Genomic DNA, 19,760 nt, shown 5'->3' with positions numbered 1-19,760 from the left:
CACAGGTCTTCCGCCCCACAGGGAGACAATTCCGGGGGCGGAAACCAGTCCTAGAAGAGACCTGTCTCAGGCACGTGCTGGCCCTGACTTTGAATCACCTAAGTGGGGAGGAGGAGCGACCGTCACGCTCAAGGCCTCGTGTAGGGGACATGAAGACACCCTAGCCTCCACTTCTGTGACAGGATTGCTCTCATAAGTGCAGGTTGGGGGAGCATCTAGGTGGCTCCAAGACTCAGGAGGGCACAGAAGCGATTGTAGAAAGGCTGTTCTAACCGTGGGTGTGGGGGTCTACGATAGGAGGTGCTGATGGACGTCTTTTGAATGGGCACAGAGGGGTGATTTGGGAAGATGTATCATTCTGCGACTGGAGAATTTATAAATTGCGACTGGGGAGCTGTATGAGTAAGAATTTCCATATAGGATCTGAGACAGCAGAATTGAGTTGTAGTTCCTGGTTGCGACCTAAGAATGGGGTGTACTGTATTACAAGTCCTGATTAAGAGCCTTGAGCGCCCCTGGGAGTCGGGACCCTCGTGACTGGTTTACTTTGTGCTGGCAGCTGGTGGCACTGGTCACGTGGGTGTTTAGGTCGAGATCAGGAGGAAGATGTAGTCTGTGGGGCCATGAGTAATTCCATCAGGTCGTGTCATGAGATTCAGGGTACACACACCGAGCATCAAATCACCATCAAGAGCAAGACACAGCGAGAACTTGCCCCTGCGCAAGCGCAGCACGGGCGCGTCCTGACGCTTAGGTTAGGGGCGGATCAGGAGTCCTGAAAGGGGTGGGGCTTTGGCGGTCTCATTCTGCGCTTGCGCAGTAGGGGCGTGGCGGTCGCACCTGCGCGAGTTGGGCGAAAGAGGAGGAGCGAGGTGACGCAGGCGTAATAATAGAGAAGGTGCCAGAAAGATCCAAAACAAGTGGCTGCGGCCGTCGCCCAGAAGTCATCGGACGCTGGAATCTGGTGAGGATCAGAGAGGCCTAATGGCGACTGATGGAGGGTAGCTGGAACCACTTGGGTGCTGGGGTGAGAGCAGGGATGAGAGCAGGACCGATCGCCCTTCCAGGGAGAGGGGTCGGGTTCAGACAGTACCACCTGTGTGTCGCTCAGGGTTGTCTTGGTCGGTTTCACTAGCAGGGGGCGGAGGGTCACTTCTGAAAGGTATCACTTGGATGGGATGTAGGAGCTAGCTGGAAGATAATAGTGGACAGAACCCAAGGGCTACGTCCGGACATTTGCCACCCAAAGTCACCGGGCAGTGGACAAGGTGCCCTGCAATGGGCCATGTAGCTCATTCCAGCTGATCGCCTAGGTCAGTCGGTGGCAAGTTCGGAACGTATTACCCAGAGAGGGGCATCTGGGCTTGGCCCTCCCGACTAGTCGGTGGACCGGTGGGGTCTAGCGTCTCGACCTGTTACTATGGGATCTCGGGCGATACCATTCCTGTCCGTGGGAGGGAGAGAGGCTGAGACCGTTGAGGGTTTGGGGGCGACTCTGCCCGGAGACACCTCGCGGTGCCCACGCGCTGGCCTCTGTGGTCTTTGGGCCACTGTGTCGCTGACCACGACCTCCTCCCCGCCGTGTGGGTTCTAGGCCCTGGTTCTGAGCTTGTTCCGCACCCCTCCCCTGGGAATGGCGTTGTCCGGGTCGACCCCGGCCCCGAGCTGGGAGGAGGATGAGTGTTTGGATTACTACGGCATGCTGTCGCTTCACCGTATGTTCGAGGTAGTGGGCGGGCAGCTGACCGAGTGCGAACTGGAGCTCCTGGCCTTCCTGCTGGATGAGGCCCCCGGCGCCCCCGGCGGCCTGGCCCGCGCCCGCAGCGGCCTGGAGCTGCTTCTGGAGCTGGAACGCCGCGGGCAGTGCGACGAGAGCAACCTGCGGCTGCTGAGCCAACTTCTGCGCGTGCTAGCCCGTCACGACCTACTGCCACATCTGGCTCGCAAGCGGCGCCGGCCAGGTAGGGTTTGCTCCCTCTGGGCTCCTGTAGTGCAATGATAAGGATTCCAGTCTCCCCTATTCCACAGCGAGAAACCCAAAAGTGAGAGGACATGGCTTAGGTAGGAGTAAGCTTGTGGGATTCGGCCATATCAGTAATGACTTGTGGCCACTGTTTGTGGAACTTTTTATGCTAGGCAGAGGTAAGCCTTTCATATGAACTGTCACCTGCCAGCCCTCTCTTACTCGCCTCCAGGGAAAACAACAGGTTCAGAGTACTGAGTACCTTGCTGTATGTGAGGCCGCAGAGAAATGACAGCCAAGATGTCAACTCTATAAAACTTGCATTAGTGGAGGAGTCCATAGTAAATAAGGAACTTAGCTTTAGATATGGCCCTAGACTGAGAGGGGTAGAGTACTCCAGAATGAGGGGAGGTAACCTTAAATTGGGTAACAAGGAAGGGATACTTTTTCCTAAGAAGATGGCGTTTGAAATGGGGCCTGGAGGGGAAGGGGGAGGGAGGAAGGGAGGGCTGAAGATGGATCACACACCTAACATATGTACCAAGGATTCAAACCTGACTGGCCTGTCTCCAGGGTTGAGGCTCTTGATTCTTCGGTAAAAAGGGAGGAGCTGGGAGGGGTCAGGTTACCAGGAGCCTGTCTGTAGGCCAGGAGCCTGTCTGTAGGTTAGGCTGTTGGCTTCTTTCTTGAGAGATACAGTGCAGAGTTGGGGGCAGGGGGCTTATGAGTTTTCCTGTCCCAAAATAAGCTTGTGGGATTTGTGTGAGCAGATAGATGGCCATCTGTAGGGATAAGGCTGTCTGGTTTTGGAAAAATACTGTCTTGAGTGTCAGACTCTAGAAGCAGAAAGGCCTACTTATATATCGTGGGGGCTCCAGAGTGAGCTTGGGGTGTGGGGGGGTGTCAGGGGCTATTGCAGGGACCTGGGCTACTGAAAGAGTAACCTTGGCAGCTGGAGCTGTTGGCACGGGTTGGGCAGTCCCATGAGTACTCTGTCCTGGGAGGTGCTTGAGGAGGCGTGGGTATTTGGGTGTGACCTCTGAGTGACTGGGTCAGGCACCCTGTGGTCCAGGCATTCTTCTAGGATGCTGGGCTGGGAGGTAAGGAAGCTGTGAAAGCTTCTTCTGTTCTCCTTCCCCCAGTGTCCCCTGAGCGATACAGCTATGGCAATTCCAGCTCGTCTTCCAAGAGGACAGAGGACAGTGGCCGGTGTCGGCGACGGGCGAGCAGTTCTTCCCATTCTCCTCAGAGTCAGTGGGACACAGGTGAGTCGACACTGTGACTAACCTGCATCCTGGTCCATCAAGGAAGTGGCCTGAAGGGTTGTCGTGTTTTGTAGTGTGCCTGTGTTTATAATTGTGAAGTGTGTGTCCTGAAGCAACAGGGCTGGGTCACAAGGACTCACTCAGGTAGCATCACGTTATGGCCTATGACCCGGCAGTTGTGGCTGGATGTAGTTTACGGTGGATGCCTTCTTCAACTTGTTAAATTACTGTATTCTACTCAGTGTAGTCACACACACAAATCCCTGATTTTTAATTACATAAAATTTCAAACACCTGGAGAAGTTAAAAGATAGCAGCAAAGGCCTGGAGAGATGGCTCAGTGGTTAAGGGCACTGGCTGCTCTTCCAGAGGTCAAGGGTTCGATTCCCAGCACCCACATGAAGACTCACAACTATTTATGCCCAATGCCCTTTTCTGGTATGAAGACAGCCATGCAGACAAAACATCCATATACACATATAAATCAATGAGTCTTTTTTAAAAAAAAGATAGTACAGAGAACGCCTTCACTTGGATTCAGGGATGGCTAACCTTCTGTGACTTGTGCTGTGTGTGTGTGTGTGTGTGTGTAATTCTGAGGTTTTCGTTGAGCCCTTTGGTAGTAAATTACAGATATTATTAGATCTGCCTCTGAATTAGCTAGCACAATTTGAGAATGAGATGTCCCTCTACCCTTTGAAGACCATTATCACCCCTAAGAAAATGGATATTAGTTCTCTGATCTCCTCATGGTCCACTTTCAGACTTCTTAAGGTCTGTGGGGTTTCAGAGTCTGTTTATATTGTTCGTTGTGCATGCAGTTTAAAGATAATAATTATTACTCTTTTGAGGTGGAATCTCATTCTGTAGCTCATTCTGACCTGGAACTCACCTTGTACCCCAGACTCACCTCTAACTAGAGCAGTGGTTCTCAACCCGTGGATCAAGACCGCGTGATGGGGTGGCCTAAGACCAACCACAACACACAGACATTTACATTATGATTCATAACAGCAGCAAAATTAGTTACGAAGTAGCAACAAAAATAATTCTATGGTTGGGGTCACCACAGCACGAGGAACCATGTTAAATGGTCTCAGCATTAGGAACATTGAAAACCACTGACCTAGAGGTAATCCCCCGACTTTCCCCTCTCCAGGATTGGAATTAGAGACGTGAGCCCCTATGCCTACTGGCATTCAGGACTTTTTATCTCTGTGATCTCTGTAGAGTAGAAACTTCTTTCTTGACAGACAGACCCACCTTGCTCCCTCTGTGTGGGGCTGGGCCTCCTGTGTACCGACTGCTTCTATACCACCAAACCACAACTGCGTTCACAGCCCTCCTCTCCAGCCCAGACTCCTCTGGTTTTGTCTACCCTACAGGGCTGATTAGTGTGTGCAGCATTCTGACTGCTTCTGGTTGTCATGTGACGGCGTTACATGATGGTGTATCCTGTCACTTGTCCCTCTCTCCCCCCATAGCATCCAGATATCTACCATGAACACCTTGCCTGTGCTGACATTTTCACCATGAATAGGGAAGTGCAGTGAAGCATTTATGGTCACATTGGCCAGATTTATACATCGGGAAGAGACTCCTTTGGGGGGGTGGGTGTATTGGTATGTGATGTGTGTGTGTGTGTGTGTGTATGAATGAATGGGCAAGTTTAAACAGGTTCTCAGTTGCCTGTGTCCTCTTGCTTCAGCCTTATGTAGTAGCTGGAATCCGGCTTGTGCCATGAGACTGGAACAAAGTAATTTTTAAAACGTGGGTTTTCTTGTTTGTTTGTTTGTTTTTTAAATATGGAACGCTTCACGAATTTGCGTGTCATCCTTGCGCAGAGGCCATGCTAATCTTCTCTGTATCGTTCCAATTTTAGTATATGTGCTGCCGAAGCGAGCACGGGTTTTTTTTTTTTTGTTGTTTTTGTTTTTTTAAGATTTATTTATTTAATTTATGTGACTACACTGCGACTCTCTTCAGACACACCAGAAGAGGGCATCGGATCCCGTTACAGGTGGTTGTGAGCCACCATGTGGTTGCTGGGAATTGAACTCAGGACCTCTGGAAGAGCAGTGAGTGCTCTTAACCACTGAGCCATCTCTCCAGCTCCTAAAATGTGTTTTTTGTTGTTGTTGGTTTTCATTATTTCTCTGTTCCTAAGGTACTAGACATTAAACCTAGGGCTTCGAGCAAGCTCAGCAAGGGCTTCTTTCACCAGGCGGTGTCCCCTGAGGCCAGAGCGTTACAGTTGAGCTGTTTGGTCTACAGCTCCTTTTTTTCTTTCTAATTTAACAACAGAGTATCTTAAGTAGCCCTGGCTGGCCTGAAACTCACAAGACCCACCTGTCTCTGCCTCCCAAGTGTGGGAATTACAGGCGTGAGTCACCCCACCCCCACCCCTTTGTTCTGTGCCTGAGGTGGAGTTCTTTCCTCATCTCCCCTCCCTTCTTTACTTCCAAGTATCACTGTATAGCTACTTAACTGTTTACTTTGTAATAGTCTGTCATTCTTACCAAGCTTTGGATTGCTAAGACTCTGTCCTTTGGACTTAAGCTTCACTCTTGGCCTGCTTTGTGCTTTACGATGCTCCAGAGTGTCCCACACTCACCCAAAGTCATCTGCTTGTCAAGGTGCCTGGCTTCTTTCTGTTAGGGACCTCGATACTTAAGACACCAAATATCTGACACTGGGTGTGTAGGGCACCAGCTTCTCTGGGCTGAACGGGGAAATCGGATGCCTGCTTTTGAGAGAGAGTTCTCAAGAGCCGGGTTTGATGGCTCTCTAGGGCCTGCATTCCCCTGGGCATTCAGGAGGTTGATGTTCTTAAGTTTACTCTTAAGTATGTGTGTGTTTGGGTTTATAACTTAGGTGCTCATCCCCAGGGAATCCAGAAGAAGGTGTCAGATCCCCTCCCCAACACCCCCAGGAGCTGGAGTTACCTACCACACTTGTGAGCCCCCTTAGGTGGGCATGCTGGGAGCTGAACTCAGGTTTGGCTTAAGAGCAATGTGCAGGCTAACTGCTGACTGTTTTCTGTTATAAGGAGTCTTGGCTATTGGTTCTGAGATAGATTTCCTTCCTTTGTTTTACAACAGTAGTGAGGCAACACCACATTTTATCAGTAGAGACTCATTTGTTCCTAATGTATTCTTTCAGGGCTTGCAACAGAAGAGACATGTAAGGAGTGTTCTGGAGTGTTCCGATTTCCTCTCCTGCAGTGTTGTAAACTGTATTTTGTTACAGTTGTTTTTTTTTCCAGCTTTTGTAAATTTTTCCAGCTCTGCTTTTCTTTAAAATCTTACTGCTGGAGTGTGTGTGCACGTGTGTGCGTGTGTGTGTGTGTATATGTGTGTGTAAGAACCTTTGAGAAAGGGTCTTACTAGGTAGCTCTGGCTTGCCTGAAACTCACTATGTAGACCACACTGGCCTTGAACTCGTAGATATCCACCTGCCTCTGCCTCAAACGCTGAGATTAAAGATGTGTGGTATGTATTTGTTCTTGTATGTATTTGGTTAAATCCAGCCTAGTTTGCAGTCACAAATGTTCTAAGGCAATGGTTCTTAACTTTCCTAGTGCTTGTGTTGTAGTGACTCCCAACCTTAAAAGTTGCAACTTTGTAACTGTAATTTTGCTGCTGTTATGAATGGTAATGTGGAGTCTGTGTTTTCAGATGGTCTTAGGTGACCCATGGGAAAGGGTCGTGTGACATCTGATGGTTGAGAACCCTATTCTAAGGTACCCGCCCTACTTCTTTATCAGAATACTGGTGTTACCAATCATGTGTGCACTGAGTTCATTTGTGCCTTTTGACTTTACCCTCCCGACTTTACCCTCCGCTTCCCCTCAGTTTACGTCTTGAAGTGTATAAAACAGTTACATGACCGGAAAAGCAAAACTGAAAGCATTTTAAGCAGCCGTTTCAGTTCTTTCTAATGTGTCCTTTCAGGGCTTCCAGCAAAAGTAACAAATGTCAGGAGAGTTCAGGTTTCCTCTCTTAGACAAAGTGTTGCAAACTCTACACATTTATTTCGTCTCCAGACTCTCTGTATTTCTGTTCTAAGGCAAGGTTGCTGTGTAGAGCAGCCTAGCCTGGGATTGTTTGTTTCTCCTGAGTGTAGAGAATGCAGGCGCGGGGGACTCTGCCTGGCTCCTGCTTCCTTACTGGGTTCAACAGTTTACATGGAAATTTTTCCTCCCTGATAGACTGTTGCATTCTTTTTTTTTTTTTTTTTTTTTTGGTTCTTTTTTTCCGGAGCTGGGGACCGAACCCAGGGCCTTGCGCTTCCTAGGTAAGCGCTCTACCACTGAGCTAAATCCCCAGCCCGACTGTTGCATTCTTATGTTGTCCATTTTATCTTTTTAAAAAACAAAGCATCCCAGAGATCAAATACAGGTTCTTAGGCCTGGTAGAATGTACCTTTACCCACTGAGCCACTGTGCATATGTGTGGGTGTGCACGTGCCGATGTCTGTCTGTCTGTCTCCCCCCCCCCACACACACACACCCACAGAGATTGAATGAACCAGGGGATAAGGAGTTATGGCAGGATCTCTTAGAGCTGGTCTGGCCTTGAACTCCTTATCTTCCTGCTTGTACCCCAAGTGCTGGAATTACAGGTGTGTGCCACCATACCCTGGTGGCAGTTGTCAAGCCTGTCTCCTTCGTGAATGCGTCGCTGTCCTCTGGGGTCAGACCCACGAGGGTGTACTGTGTGGTGTATGCACACTCACTCTTATGGATGGAGTGAGTGGCTCCTCTTTTAGAAGCCCCCCCCCCCCCACAAGGCTCACTGCACTAAGACCTTCTCCCAAGCACCCACCTTGGCATTCTTCCTTCCTGGTCCTGAGCTGCCTCTTTGTCTCCTAGGCTCCCCACCAACCAAGCGGCAGCGTCGGAGTCAGGGCCGCCCTAGCAGTGGTGCCAGGCAGCGGCGGAGAGCGGGCCTGGCAGCCTCGCAGCAGCAGCAACAGCAGCAACAGGAGCCGGGCAGGTCGTCCTCAGAAGGCAAGGTGACCTGTGGTACGTACCCGAGGGCCTTGAGAATGCTATAGTGCCCATGGTGGACCAAGGGGCTGGAGGGTGAGCCACACCACATTCCTTAGGTCTTACCCTTGGCTTTTGTTCCTTTTGTTTTCGTTTTTTCAAGAAAGGGTCTCACTTTGTATTCCTGGCTGTCCTGGAACTCACTCTGTAGAAGACCAGGCTGGCCTTGAATTTACAGAGTTCCACTTGCTTTTGCTTCCAAAGTGCTGGGATTTAAAGGCGAGCGTCACCACCTCTCTCTCCCCTTCAGCTGTGGCATTTAAAGAACTGCCAGCCTCGGGCAGGTGACAGGGGTGGGGGATGGGGTCATGTCCTGCATCTGTACAGGAAGATGCCAGTGCTCCTGCCTAGAGCTGCTGCTGTCAGAAGAGACAGTCAACCATAGTGCCTGGCTGGGACACGTGCCGGGTGAGGTCTGTGCAGGGAAACTGTGTCGCTGTAGAGCTGACCTTGCAGTCGGGTGACAATCCATTGGAGCGGAGACCATAATGGGCACTGCCAAGGGCTGGTAGGGAAGCCAGCCGGACCGTAGCTGGATGCTGGGCGGCTGCAACCTGGCTGGAGTGAGGGTCTCTGCCCATGCTTCCAGTTTCTTTCTTTTTTGCGGTGTGTGTGTGTGTGTGTGTGTGTGTGTGTGTGTGTGTGTGTTTTGGTGGAGGTTTTTATTGTGTGACCCAGGCTTGTCTGGTACTCAATATATAGTCACAAAGCTGGCCTTGACCTTGGAATCCTCTTGCCTCAGCCTCCCTAGTGCTAAATTATGTAGACATGTAACCACCATCCTTGTCTCTGGTGATGAGTCTTTGCCCATGAGATATTGCGCTGTGTTCTGGGGGGTGGGCTGGGGGATTGGGTCTGACAGCCATCGCTGGTCCTTCTGTCCCTGGGGAACAGGTAGACCTGGGGACACAAAGGGACTCTGGTACGGTCTCAGACTCCAGAGTCTGTAGGCTGTGGGAGCTTGGATAAGGGACATGGTAGCCAGGCTGACACGACAGTCAGTGGGTGTAGGGGTGCTGCAGAGGAGCTGGGCGGGGGTCCCCACGTGACCTCTGTGGAGAGTGTCCAGCGGGGTCAAGTGCTGGAAGCAGAGGCTTCGCTGGACTGGTGGTTCTGGGGCTGCAGAGCCCCAGAATGGTCCACTTACCATTTCATATAATTCTTCCCTTTGGAGCATCTCTTTATCAGGCACTGTAGGTGTTGAGGACACAAGTGAGACCAGGTAGGGAAGTCCCTGCCTTCCCCAGCCCCCAGGAGTTTACGTGATAGTGTGTGAAGTAAATAACTCACAGTACCAAGGTGTCATGTGATCTCAGCTAGCACAAAGCCTGGGGGGCCTGCAGGGACACCCTGATGGAGGTGTCACGATGGCAGCCAGGAGCTGCAGGAGCCCTCAGTGGCATGCTGTCAGTCGAGCAACTGGCACAGCAAAGGGGCTCCTAGAAGCTGGAGGTTAGGGGGCAGATAGGGCAGAAGGAGGTACTGGGCTCCTCTGAGTCTATAGGATGCACGGAGGCCTTGGCCAGGGGTGGGGGGTGCCTCCTCTTCTCTTGTACAAGCAAGCACAGTTTGCATACACCTGCCCCTCCCATTGCCTGTGTGGCCTCCCAGGCAGTGGGTGTTGCCCATTTCAGAGATGAGATGGCAGATACCTGTGCTGGGTACAACCGGCAGCATAGCCAGCCCCTGGCCTCACAAGGCGCTGCTGACTGAGGGGGTGGCTGCCGGGTGCGGGGAGTCAGGCAATTACCAGTCATCTGGCTGGCTGGGTAAGTTAGGGAGTCACTGCCCTGAGGGCCTGGGCAGACTGGGGAGCATCCAGGCTTCAAGTGTCTTCCCTGAGGCCAGGAGGTTGTTAGCCAAGGTGTGGCTGGTACTTGAAGGACCATGAACTGCCAGTCTGACTGCTGAGTCACCAGGCGGGGTGTGGCCAGCCAAGGCTCTCCCTACTTGGGCCCTCATTTTCCCTCAGAAAAGTAGGGATGACTTCTTTAACAAGGCAGTGATCTTTTCTGGTCCGACAAAGGAAAGACAGGGCTACTCTTGCTCCTACAAACCCAAAATGCTTGACCCCACTGAGAGACAGACCCCACTACCAAGCCCTTGAGGGTATAAGAAGAAACCCTTGGGGGCCCTAGGTTTGGACACAGGGCCCTGAGTCTGCACACCTCAAGGCCATCCAGTGGGCAATGCTGGGCGTGTTACTGACCTCTACTTTTCAAGACAACTATTGAAGTAGGGCCCGTGTTCACCATGGTGTGAATGTGTTTAAGGGCAAGGGGAGGAAGTCCCCAGTACCAGAGTTTGGCAGGAAACAGACTTGTTGTGTCTACAGAGAGCCTTCAGGGGCCACTGTTCTCAGTGAGCTGTTTTCTGGTATGAGGAAAGCCAAGTCAGAGGTTTCAGCTGGGGCAGGAAGCATCTCAGTGCGCATGTGCCCGTGTGGTCTCTGGAGGCTCAGAGGCCGTGATGGGTTGGTGGAGCTATGGGAGAGACTGCTTAGGGGAGGCCAGGCAAGAACAGGGTCCTGCTCTGGGGCTTTGGCTAGCCTGAGATTTGCTCTGTACCTAAATTGGTTTTAAACTTCTGGAGATCCCCCTGCCTCTGCCTCCTGAGCAGGAGTTATCGTCTGGCTCCACATCATTTTGTGGGTGCAGCAGGGGGACCGGAGGGGGCTTTTCTGAGACAGTGTCTCTCATGTGGCCCAAACTGACCTAGAACTTGGTACCTAGCCAAGGTTGGACTTGAACTCAACTGCCTTTGTCTTCAGGCGTTTTGTACTACCATGCCCAGGTTACAACTTTGTAGTGAAAATTACATAATAGCAGAAGGAATGACCTGATAACCCTGGGCCCTTTGATACCAGTTGTCGTGGTGACTGATGTCATCTCCGTGTGCCGTGTTGTTTTACAGTTATCTCAGTTGTCTTATTTCATAGATAGATGTAATGTCCTTTTCAAAAAAGTGTTTAGACAGGATAGCAGGCTGGACTTGAACTTGTGACAGTCTTCCTGCCTCAGCTGCCCACATTGTCAGGATTGCAGGCATATGTCAGCACTCTGCTGATTGAAGTTTTCAGGCTCTTTTCCTGGGCCTCAGTGGTTCAGTCATCAGGAGGCAATGGCCACTAAACACTCTCTGAAGCTTAGGGGCAGCCTCTCTAGTCTAGTTCAGGTGATAGAGTTAGGAAAAGACGAGACTGGCTGGCACAGAGCCAGGCAGCTGGAGCGGGAGCCCACTGTTGACTCCAGATGGACCTTTATCCAGGTTGGCCCTTACTGTGGTGTATATTTCCCCGGAGGCCACTTGGGCTGGGATCTTGAGTGCTGTGAGAGCCCTCAGCACGCCCACCCAGGAAGGCCAAGGGAGGTTCATCCCAGGGCTCTCAGAGACTCCAGTTGGAAGGCAGCTATGCTCACCACCGTAACACCAACGTGAGCCTCCAGTTGGAACCTGCTCCCTCCATCAACCTGATGCCCACTTGAGAAGTCCCTCTCGCGTCTGCATTTTTTTCTGTCCCCAAAGTGAGATGGGAACAGGGCAGTGCTCAGGTCCATATGTGTAGGAAGCAGACACAGCTTCCCTTTTTTAGGAAGGCAGAGCCCGTTGGGTAGCTGCATATCCTCAGCTCTACCAAAACAGAGCTGTAGGCAGCCTGAGCCGGGCCCGCCCTTCTCTCTCTCTGCCTGTCTTTCCTTCTGAGTGTCCTGGCTGTCTTGTCCTGGCTCATGCCAGCTTGCCACTGTCGCCCAGCAGCTATGGTGATTGACCTGAGTCGGGTGGCCTTGTCCTCACATCACTCATGCTTTGGGCCTCGGTGCTCACCAGAGATCACTGAGTTATGGAGAGGTGTGGTTACCTCCAGATGTCCACAGCAGATGCTTTGCTGTTAAATGAGACCAGACCTCCCAACCCCTCTGCCAGTGACCTTCTGCCGCCTTCTAGCAGCACTGTCCCCTTGGCTGGCGACTGCCCTAAGCTCTTTTCTCCCAGACACAGCACCCTTCCCACTTCTCTGGTCTTCCTGGCTAATCCAGTGTACTCCTCACACTTCACTTCAAGTGCATTTCCTAGAACGGAACCCTAACTGAAAGTCCCCGCCTGTTGTCTTCCCTCCTGGCCTTAGAGTGCCTTCTGATTTCGTGTTTGTATGTGCTCGTGTGAGCGGCAGCGGACAGGGTTCGACAGTGAAGAACTTGGGCTCTGAAAAGAGCCGGGCACCTGGGATAGAATTCTGGAATGGTGTAGCTCAGTGATTCAGCCTCTGGGCCTCAGTTTCCTCATCCACAAAAAGGAGCCTCAGTATCGCCTCGTAAAGCTGTAGCATGATCAAAGGGCTCAGGGCAAGGTTCATGCGTCCGTCCGGGGCAGCTGGAAGACAGTCCACGCAAGTATCACCTGTTCATGCGGGCTCAGGGTAAAGGAGAGGTTGTGTGGTGAGCAGGTGATTCAGGGCCAGGGTGGAACTGTGGTGGGCGGAGCTCATTGTTAGAGCCTCTTGTCCTTCCCTTTCCTGTGATCCTTTTCCAGGTCAGAGGTGGACTGTGCGCTGGTAGGTGGAGTGTTTCCTCCTCTGTAAATGGCAGTGATGAGGGGACCCTTAGAATTAGATGGGGTAGGACAGGAAAAGCCCCCAGGGGTGGGCCCGGCCTGGGAGGAGAGTGTTAATACTGGGCAGCTCACCCCTGCCCACCTGTGGCATGCCCTTCTTCATCCCCGATGTAAATACCTGGTGAGAGACTGCTGGGTGTCTCTTCCACCTTCCCTCGGCAAGCACTCTGAGTAGATGGATGCTTGCTGGTCAGTTCTGTGTGCTGTGGGAGAGGGTCAGGAAGGCCTGGCCGGGCTGGACATGGGTGCCTTCTGCAGCGCTTTGGGTCAGTTGGTTCTGTTCTGGGCAGAGGAGGTGCGCAGACCATTCTGTGAGGGTGTGAGGGAAGGCAGAGCGTGGAAAGGTGGGGTGGTGGTTGGGAGAGTTGGTAAAGAAGGAGATTGACTTAGGGACCCAGTGGAGAGTAGGGGTCACGTGGGGAGAGAGGTGGGTTTTGAAATCACAGTTCCTGATTCTGTGGCCTTCATGTGCTGTGAGCCCCTGACCTTGGCACTGTACCAGTTGCTTCATTTAATCCTCGTGACTACCGTGTAGCAGGGACCTCTTGTTTGTGTTTTTCAGATGGGGAAACAGGCTCAGAGAGGTGAGGTCACATGCTTGAGGCCCCACAGCCAGAGTGTGGCAGAGCTGGGACTCGCTTTGAGGTGTGTGGGACCCCACCAGCTGCCTCTGCCTCTGCCCAGCCCTGTGTGGCCTTGGGCAGCTTCTGATTCCCCCACTCGCATGGTACCCACCCTCAGTTGGGAAGGATGGGAGCCCAGAGGGCTTGTCTGGCTTAGGATGAAGGTGGCTGGGTCCTCGAGCAGCCCTGGGAGCTGCGGCCGACCCCTCTGGGCTGAGTTCTTTGGGCCTCCAGTGGACAGGATGGGGTTCCCCTCAAGGTAGAAAGAGGAAGGCTTTGGGGGAGGAGGAGGAAGTGAGTGTGGTAAGAAGTCGTCTGGGGTTCGAGGCCCTTCCTTCTACTTTTTGCTCTCTGTGGATGGCTGTGAAAGGTGACGGGCGCCCACTGTGGTAGACCCATCTACTCAGGGCTCCGGTTTTCTTTTGGGTTGAAGGTGGCTCCCGACTTCAGGGCTGGGACATGCCCAGGGTCAGTCACAGCTGTCTTTGGCCACTGCGGTTCAGGAACACCCCCTGAGTTGCAGCCTCCTTGCTGGCTCAGTGCTCCCTGTCCCCTCTGTCTTTGTTATATTCTCATTACCAGCCCTTCAGGCAGGGGCTACGTCCTGGTCTAGCTGTTTACAAAGGCTCTGATTTGCCCAGGGGTACTGCTGTCTGGCCCAGAGGCCCTGCCAGGCTGTGTGACCTTGGACTCTGCTTCAGAGCTGTAATGGGGTTACAGGGTCCTGCCTCAGAGGGTTGTTTGTGGCTTGAGCTCTGTCACTCACACTGGAGTCTGGGATGTTTGGCGGTTGTTGGTGTTATAGAAGTGTTGGCTGCTCTGGTTCCTACATATATCTGGACCTAGCACAACCATGCCCCAGTAGAGAGGTGACAAGCCCAAACCCATGCTCTCAGTGACTCTTAGAGGACCATCTTTGTCCCCTGAACAGAGCTGCTACCTCCTTTGGGCAGATGCAAGTAGAGGTTAAATGACAGGAACTTACCTTAAAGTGTTTAAGGGAAATTGAGAACCAGTGGTGGGGCCTGCTAGTCTGATGGTGGTGCCTGCTAGTCTGATGGTGGTGCCTGCTGGTCTTGATGGTTTCTTCCTGATACGTGATGAACTCAGGGATCTTTCCCTCTGCATTCGACCCTGTGTGGGCTTCATTCTCTTCCCTGGGTGACCCGGTAGCACTTAGCAGCCTTAGACTCACCCTGCTGTCCTAGAATACTGTACGCTCAGCAGAGCCTGGTCTCCTGGGCTTTGCTGAGGCCCCTAGCACCCTTGAGCTTGGAGGATGGGCTGTGTTTGATCTGAGAGTCTCTCTGTGTGAGAGGTGGGTATGAGGCTGGCTGCCGGAAACCAGGTCCCTTGGCTTATGTGTTGGTTCATTCACAGACACAAATACCAAGTTCTTATGCCTTCAAAGGCCTTCAGGGTGTTGCTACTGGGGGAACTTGGGATTCTGCTGCTGCTGCTGCTGCTGGAGTAGGTTAGAAGATGACAAGTACCTTGGGGAAAACCAAGCTGGGCTTGGGGAGCTGGGGAGCTGCCGGAGAGTGAGAGTGGTGGTTGGATCTGAGTGGGCCTCACTGGGAACTGAGCATCGGAACAAAGGGCTGTAGGAACTGGGGAGGGAATAACCCTGAGTGGTGAGAGGCGGTGTTGAACTGGATGGAGGAGCCTGCCTTATGATTAAGGGAGCAGCAAGGAGTTGAGATTGGAGGGGATGCTGTACATCGGAAGTAGCAGGGAGGAGGAGGTGACAGGACTTCCTCGGTGTGGCTGTGGGAAGGGGTTTTGGGGCAAGGGGAGGGGAAATGAGGTTCCTGCTGATGAGCCCCTCCTTCTCCTGCAGACATCCGGCTCCGGGTTCGGGCAGAGTACTGCGAGCATGGACCAGCCTTGGAGCAGGGCGTGGCGTCCCGGAGACCTCAGGCATTGGCCCGGCAGCTGGATGTGTTTGGACAGGCCACTGCTGTGCTGCGGTCAAGAGACCTGGGCTCTGTGGTGTGTGACATCAAATTTTCAGAGCTCTCCTATCTGGACGCCTTCTGGGGTGACTATCTGAGCGGTGCCCTGCTGCAGGCTCTTCGGGGCGTGTTCCTGACTGAGGCCTTGCGGGAGGCTGTAGGCCGAGAGGCTGTCCGCTTGCTGGTCAGTGTGGACGAGGCTGACTATGAGGCTGGCCGGCGCCGCCTGTTGCTGATGGAGGAGGAAGAGGGGCGGCGTGGGACAGAGGCTTCTTGATCCTGGATCTGGCAGGACTGACCCCACCTCCAAGTCTCCAGGCCACCCGAAAGGCGACCATCTTGCCCCCAGATGACTGTGATTCAGCCGCACAAGGACTGCATCAGGACTTCGTCAGGACTGCAGGTTCCATGATAGCCTCTCCTATGATGTGGGCTTTGAGGCATAAACCACTTCTAGCTGCTTCCATCCCAAATTCCCCACTCCCAGGTGGATTCCCTCAGCCTTGGGGACCCAGGGTCACAGAGCCCTGAAGTAGGGAGGCATAGCCCCCTGCACATCATGTCTGTCACCCTGGGCTGATGCTGTCTGACCCCACACACTTTAGCCTAATGCTACTTTCTCAGGATCTCAGATTTACTGTCCCCACGTGGGTTTCAGCCACAGCAGTGGGCTCTGGAGCAGGGGTGCCCATGGGGCTTGCACACCTTGCCCATTCATCACCAACCAGGGCTCTGCCTGAGGCACACACAGATATCCAACTCTCGTCACCTTCCCCTGCTCCCTGGAACTAGACAGACTTGCCTTTGGGCCCTTTAACAGAGACTATCCCATGTGGGCTTTGAGGCCACATCAGGTCAAAGGCAGCTGCTTCGTACAGAGCTAGGACCAGACCCAGCCACCTCGTGAAGGGAGGTGAGGACTCAGGCTGATGGGAAGATGTTTCACAAACTGTGCCAATAAACCTGCCCTGGAAAGGGCACAGGTGGGCGTCGAGGCTCTCCGGTACCTTTGTTGGTCGACGAGGGGAAAGGCTGGAGAAGAGCATGATGCTAACTCGTCTGCCAGTCACATCTGCCTCGGGCATCTCCATTCCTTGGGCCTCGTTTCCCTTAACCATTAACCTCAGCATCGTGGACCCCCAGCCTGCACATGTGTGCTCTGTTGAAGTCTGTGTGTTCATGGGGGGAAATCTTGTTTCATGTGTACAGGTGTTCTGCTCACATGTGCTTCTGTGCACCACATGTGTTCTGGCCTCCAAGGAGGCCTGAAGGTGGTGTTACATGCACTGGATCTAGAGAGAAGCAGTCAAGTCACTGTGAGGGTGCTGGGTCCTCTGGAAGTGCAGACAGCGATCTTAACGACTGAGCCGTTCCTCCAGCCATTTTCAATTGGTCAGATGGGGGGAGGGGGCACGGGGCACGTGCACTTGAGTGTAGTGCCCGTGAATGCCCGAGTCGTGAGTCGTCCCCTCCCCCCTCCAAGGGAACTCAAGTCTCCAGAAGTTGTGCGCTGTCTGACATGGCAGCTCAGATCTGAACCCCGGTCCTCTGGAAGAGGATGCTGGGAGTTTTAGCCCTCTCAGTGAGAGGAACTGATTGTTTCCAAAACTGTTGGAACCAGAATGGGAAACAGGAAAGGAGAGGAGACAACCAGGGATTCTCAGCCTGCAATTGCTTCCCCTGGGGCTCCCAACCCTCGCGCTCTGGCCTGGGTTTCAGGGTCCAGAGTTAAAGCACTACTTGCCACTGTGCGGCCTAAGGGGAGCACGCGGCTACCTTCTCCCCTTGGAAGGCAAAGGCTCAAGAGTGCTCTTTACCCAAAATCAAGTCTTCCACCTTAGGGAAGGACTGGAGAGATGGGGGTGGGGGTAGAGATTCCAAGGGCTGCCCTTTAGTGGGGCAAGAAGGCCTAAGCGCCCTTCCTGGACCCCTAAAGGTTGGCAGACAGGGAAGAAAATGGCAGATGTAGGGGCTGAATTCTGTCAAGGAGTGGAGGCGGGTCCCATGGTCCTCCGTGTCCTCAGAGCCTGCTTTTACAGTCTGGGGCAAATTTCTACTAGGTGGTCTGACAGTACTGCACTGCGTGGGCTCAGCGAAGAGAACGCCCTGGGGGATGAGTAGTTGCAGGTGGGCTGGACCAGTGGTGAAGCTTGCTTAAGTAGCCCTTCCCTGTCTGACCCAGGAAGAGCACAGGCTCTTTTGTTAGTTTGAGAACTGGGTCTCACCCTGTAGCCCTGAAACACAATGTGTACCAGGCTGACCTCAGAGGTCCGACTGCCTCCTGCTCCAGAGCTCTGGGTCTAAAGGTGTGCGCCACCACACCCTTAGGTTTTCCCACCAGAGTTTAGCTTTGAGGCTCTCCCCTGTGTGAGTTTTAAGTGTACCTGGAGGTGAAGCTGCCACTGTCCTTAGCCCAGGTCTGGCTCTGTTCAAGCCTTGAGGAAGCTCTCCTTTTCCCTCAGCTACCGTCTGAGGCTTCTGACTGGGCAGGTTTCCCACTCCAGGCCAGTTCTCTCCAGTCCTCTCTCTGACGGTTCCCCCAACATATTCTGGAGGCCTCTCCTGCCTGTTTTCTCCACCCTACCCCCACCTCACCCCATCAGCTCTCACTATCATGTACACCAGGAGGAAGTTAACTTAGGTTGGAGGGAAGGGACCTGTGCAGGTGGAGTGTCTTCCCAGAAGTCTACAGTGGCACGGGCCTGAGGTGTTGCCCTGTCACACCTGAAACCTTACCATGGGTCCCTCCTGGGCTTGTCAGAGAGTTTTGAATACAAAAGCGGTCTAGAGGATCTCCAAATACACCAGGACCATGAAGACAGCTCAAGAGCTTCAAAAGTCCAGAATCAGGATTTTGGGGGGCAGAATGCAGACGGGGTCTTAGCTCTGGAGATAGGACCCTGTTGGGACTTAAGGATAGTGGCCCATCACTCCACAAAGGAACAAAGCCGAGGGCTGGCCCTGGGATGAGGAGTTCCCCAGAATGATCCCAGTATGTCGGGGTTGAGGGGTAGAATGGTCCTTACCAAGGCCTCGGAATATCCTGAATTAGATGTAAAGTGACTAGACAACAAAGGAGACGTCTGTAGTCTACCTGCCTCCACCTTCTGTATGGGGGATCAGAGAACTGTCAGAGATGGATGAGAGCCCTTGGAACGATAACAAAAAGTGACTGAGGTGGCCCTAGTGCACATGGAGCTTGACAGCAACTGTTCCATGAAACCTCCATGTAGCTGGGCAGAACTGAAGACCTGAGGGGATCCCAGGTTGGGCTCTAGAAGAGACCCTGTTTTCTTTGTTGATACCCCAGACTGGCACCCTGGGACTCACAGGCCAGAGTGACCAGCCAGCTATGACAGCAGTTGGAGACGCCCAAAGGCTAGTGAATGGAGACTTATGGCCTGTTACTAACACTACTAGGTCCAACACAGTACATGGCTCTTAACCCCCCAAGCTTGGAGGAAAAAGCAGGAGGATCAGGAGTCTAAGGTCATCCTCAAATACAGCAAGTTTGAGGCCAGCCTGGTTTCCTGGAGACCCTGCCTCAAAAGCAACAGTGACAGAAAAAAAAAAAAAAACAAAAAACTACCACATCACTGAGTAACATTTGAGTTATGAAATACAACATTGGGAAGAGTACAGAAGACAGTACCTGTAATGTAAATCTCTTGTGTAACCCATGTCAGGAAGAAGGAAAAGAAAAAGCAAGCCATCTCTTCAGAAGGCCCCTACTAGCTTTTCTGTTCACTATGTAGCCCTGGCTAACCTGCAACTCCCTATGTAGACCAGGCTGGCCTCAGACAAACTCAGAGATCCACCTGTCTCTGCCTCCTGAGTGCTGGGATTAAGGGCACGGCACACCACAGCTGGCTGGTACAATATATTTTTATTTTTCATATGTCTTGTGTCGTGTCTTATTTTGCTCACTGCTATGCTGCGAGGGAGTCAGTGTGTTTGTATTGCTATGTGTTATCCCAGTTTGTGGATACACTGCTAGTTCATGTGCTGGGTGGGTATTTTGAGTTGTCCCCATTTGAAGCTGCTATGAACATTGTCAAGCGTATTCGTTTACTTGATGGTGTGTGAACGCATCCTTCTTTCCCACTGGGATCTCCCTCGAGGTAGAATTGCTGGTCATGGTTATGAATAGACTCGGCTTTGGTAGATACCATCTGAACCCAGCACCCCATAATCCTGAGTAGGCTCCCACAGACACAGTGATTTAACACATTATCAGCCACCATGTGGGTGCTGGGATTGAACTCAGGACCTCTGGAAGAGCAGCCAGTGCTC

General features: G+C 52.6%; 1 protein-coding gene and 1 non-coding gene across 5 annotated transcripts; one reads left to right on the top strand and one right to left on the bottom strand.

Annotated features, from left to right (window-relative positions):
- Positions 1-883: 883 nt before the first annotated feature.
- On the top strand, positions 884-19,366 carry Dedd2 (death effector domain containing 2). Of its 4 annotated transcripts, none has more exon segments than NR_197299.1 (6): positions 884-964; positions 1,731-1,961; positions 3,106-3,228; positions 8,102-8,254; positions 13,452-13,534; positions 15,353-19,366. NR_197299.1 is itself a non-coding variant. In NM_001432582.1 (5 exon segments), coding segments are annotated over 4 exon segments (996 nt in total). In that variant the 5' UTR covers positions 884-964; positions 1,595-1,633; the 3' UTR covers positions 15,745-19,366.
- On the bottom strand, positions 5,028-5,134 carry LOC120100137 (U6 spliceosomal RNA). Its single transcript, XR_015656271.1, has one exon. It is a non-coding gene; the product is annotated as a U6 spliceosomal RNA (small nuclear RNA).
- Positions 19,367-19,760: the final 394 nt, after the last annotated feature.

The sequence above is a fragment of the Rattus norvegicus genome, chromosome 1, assembly GCF_021556685.1.
Source record: "Rattus norvegicus strain SHRSP/BbbUtx chromosome 1, alternate assembly SHRSP_T2T, whole genome shotgun sequence".
In the NCBI taxonomy this organism is placed as follows: Eukaryota; Metazoa; Chordata; class Mammalia; order Rodentia; family Muridae; genus Rattus; species Rattus norvegicus.
Note: the sequence above shows the minus strand (reverse complement) of the source record. Positions and strands in the feature narration are given on the sequence as shown.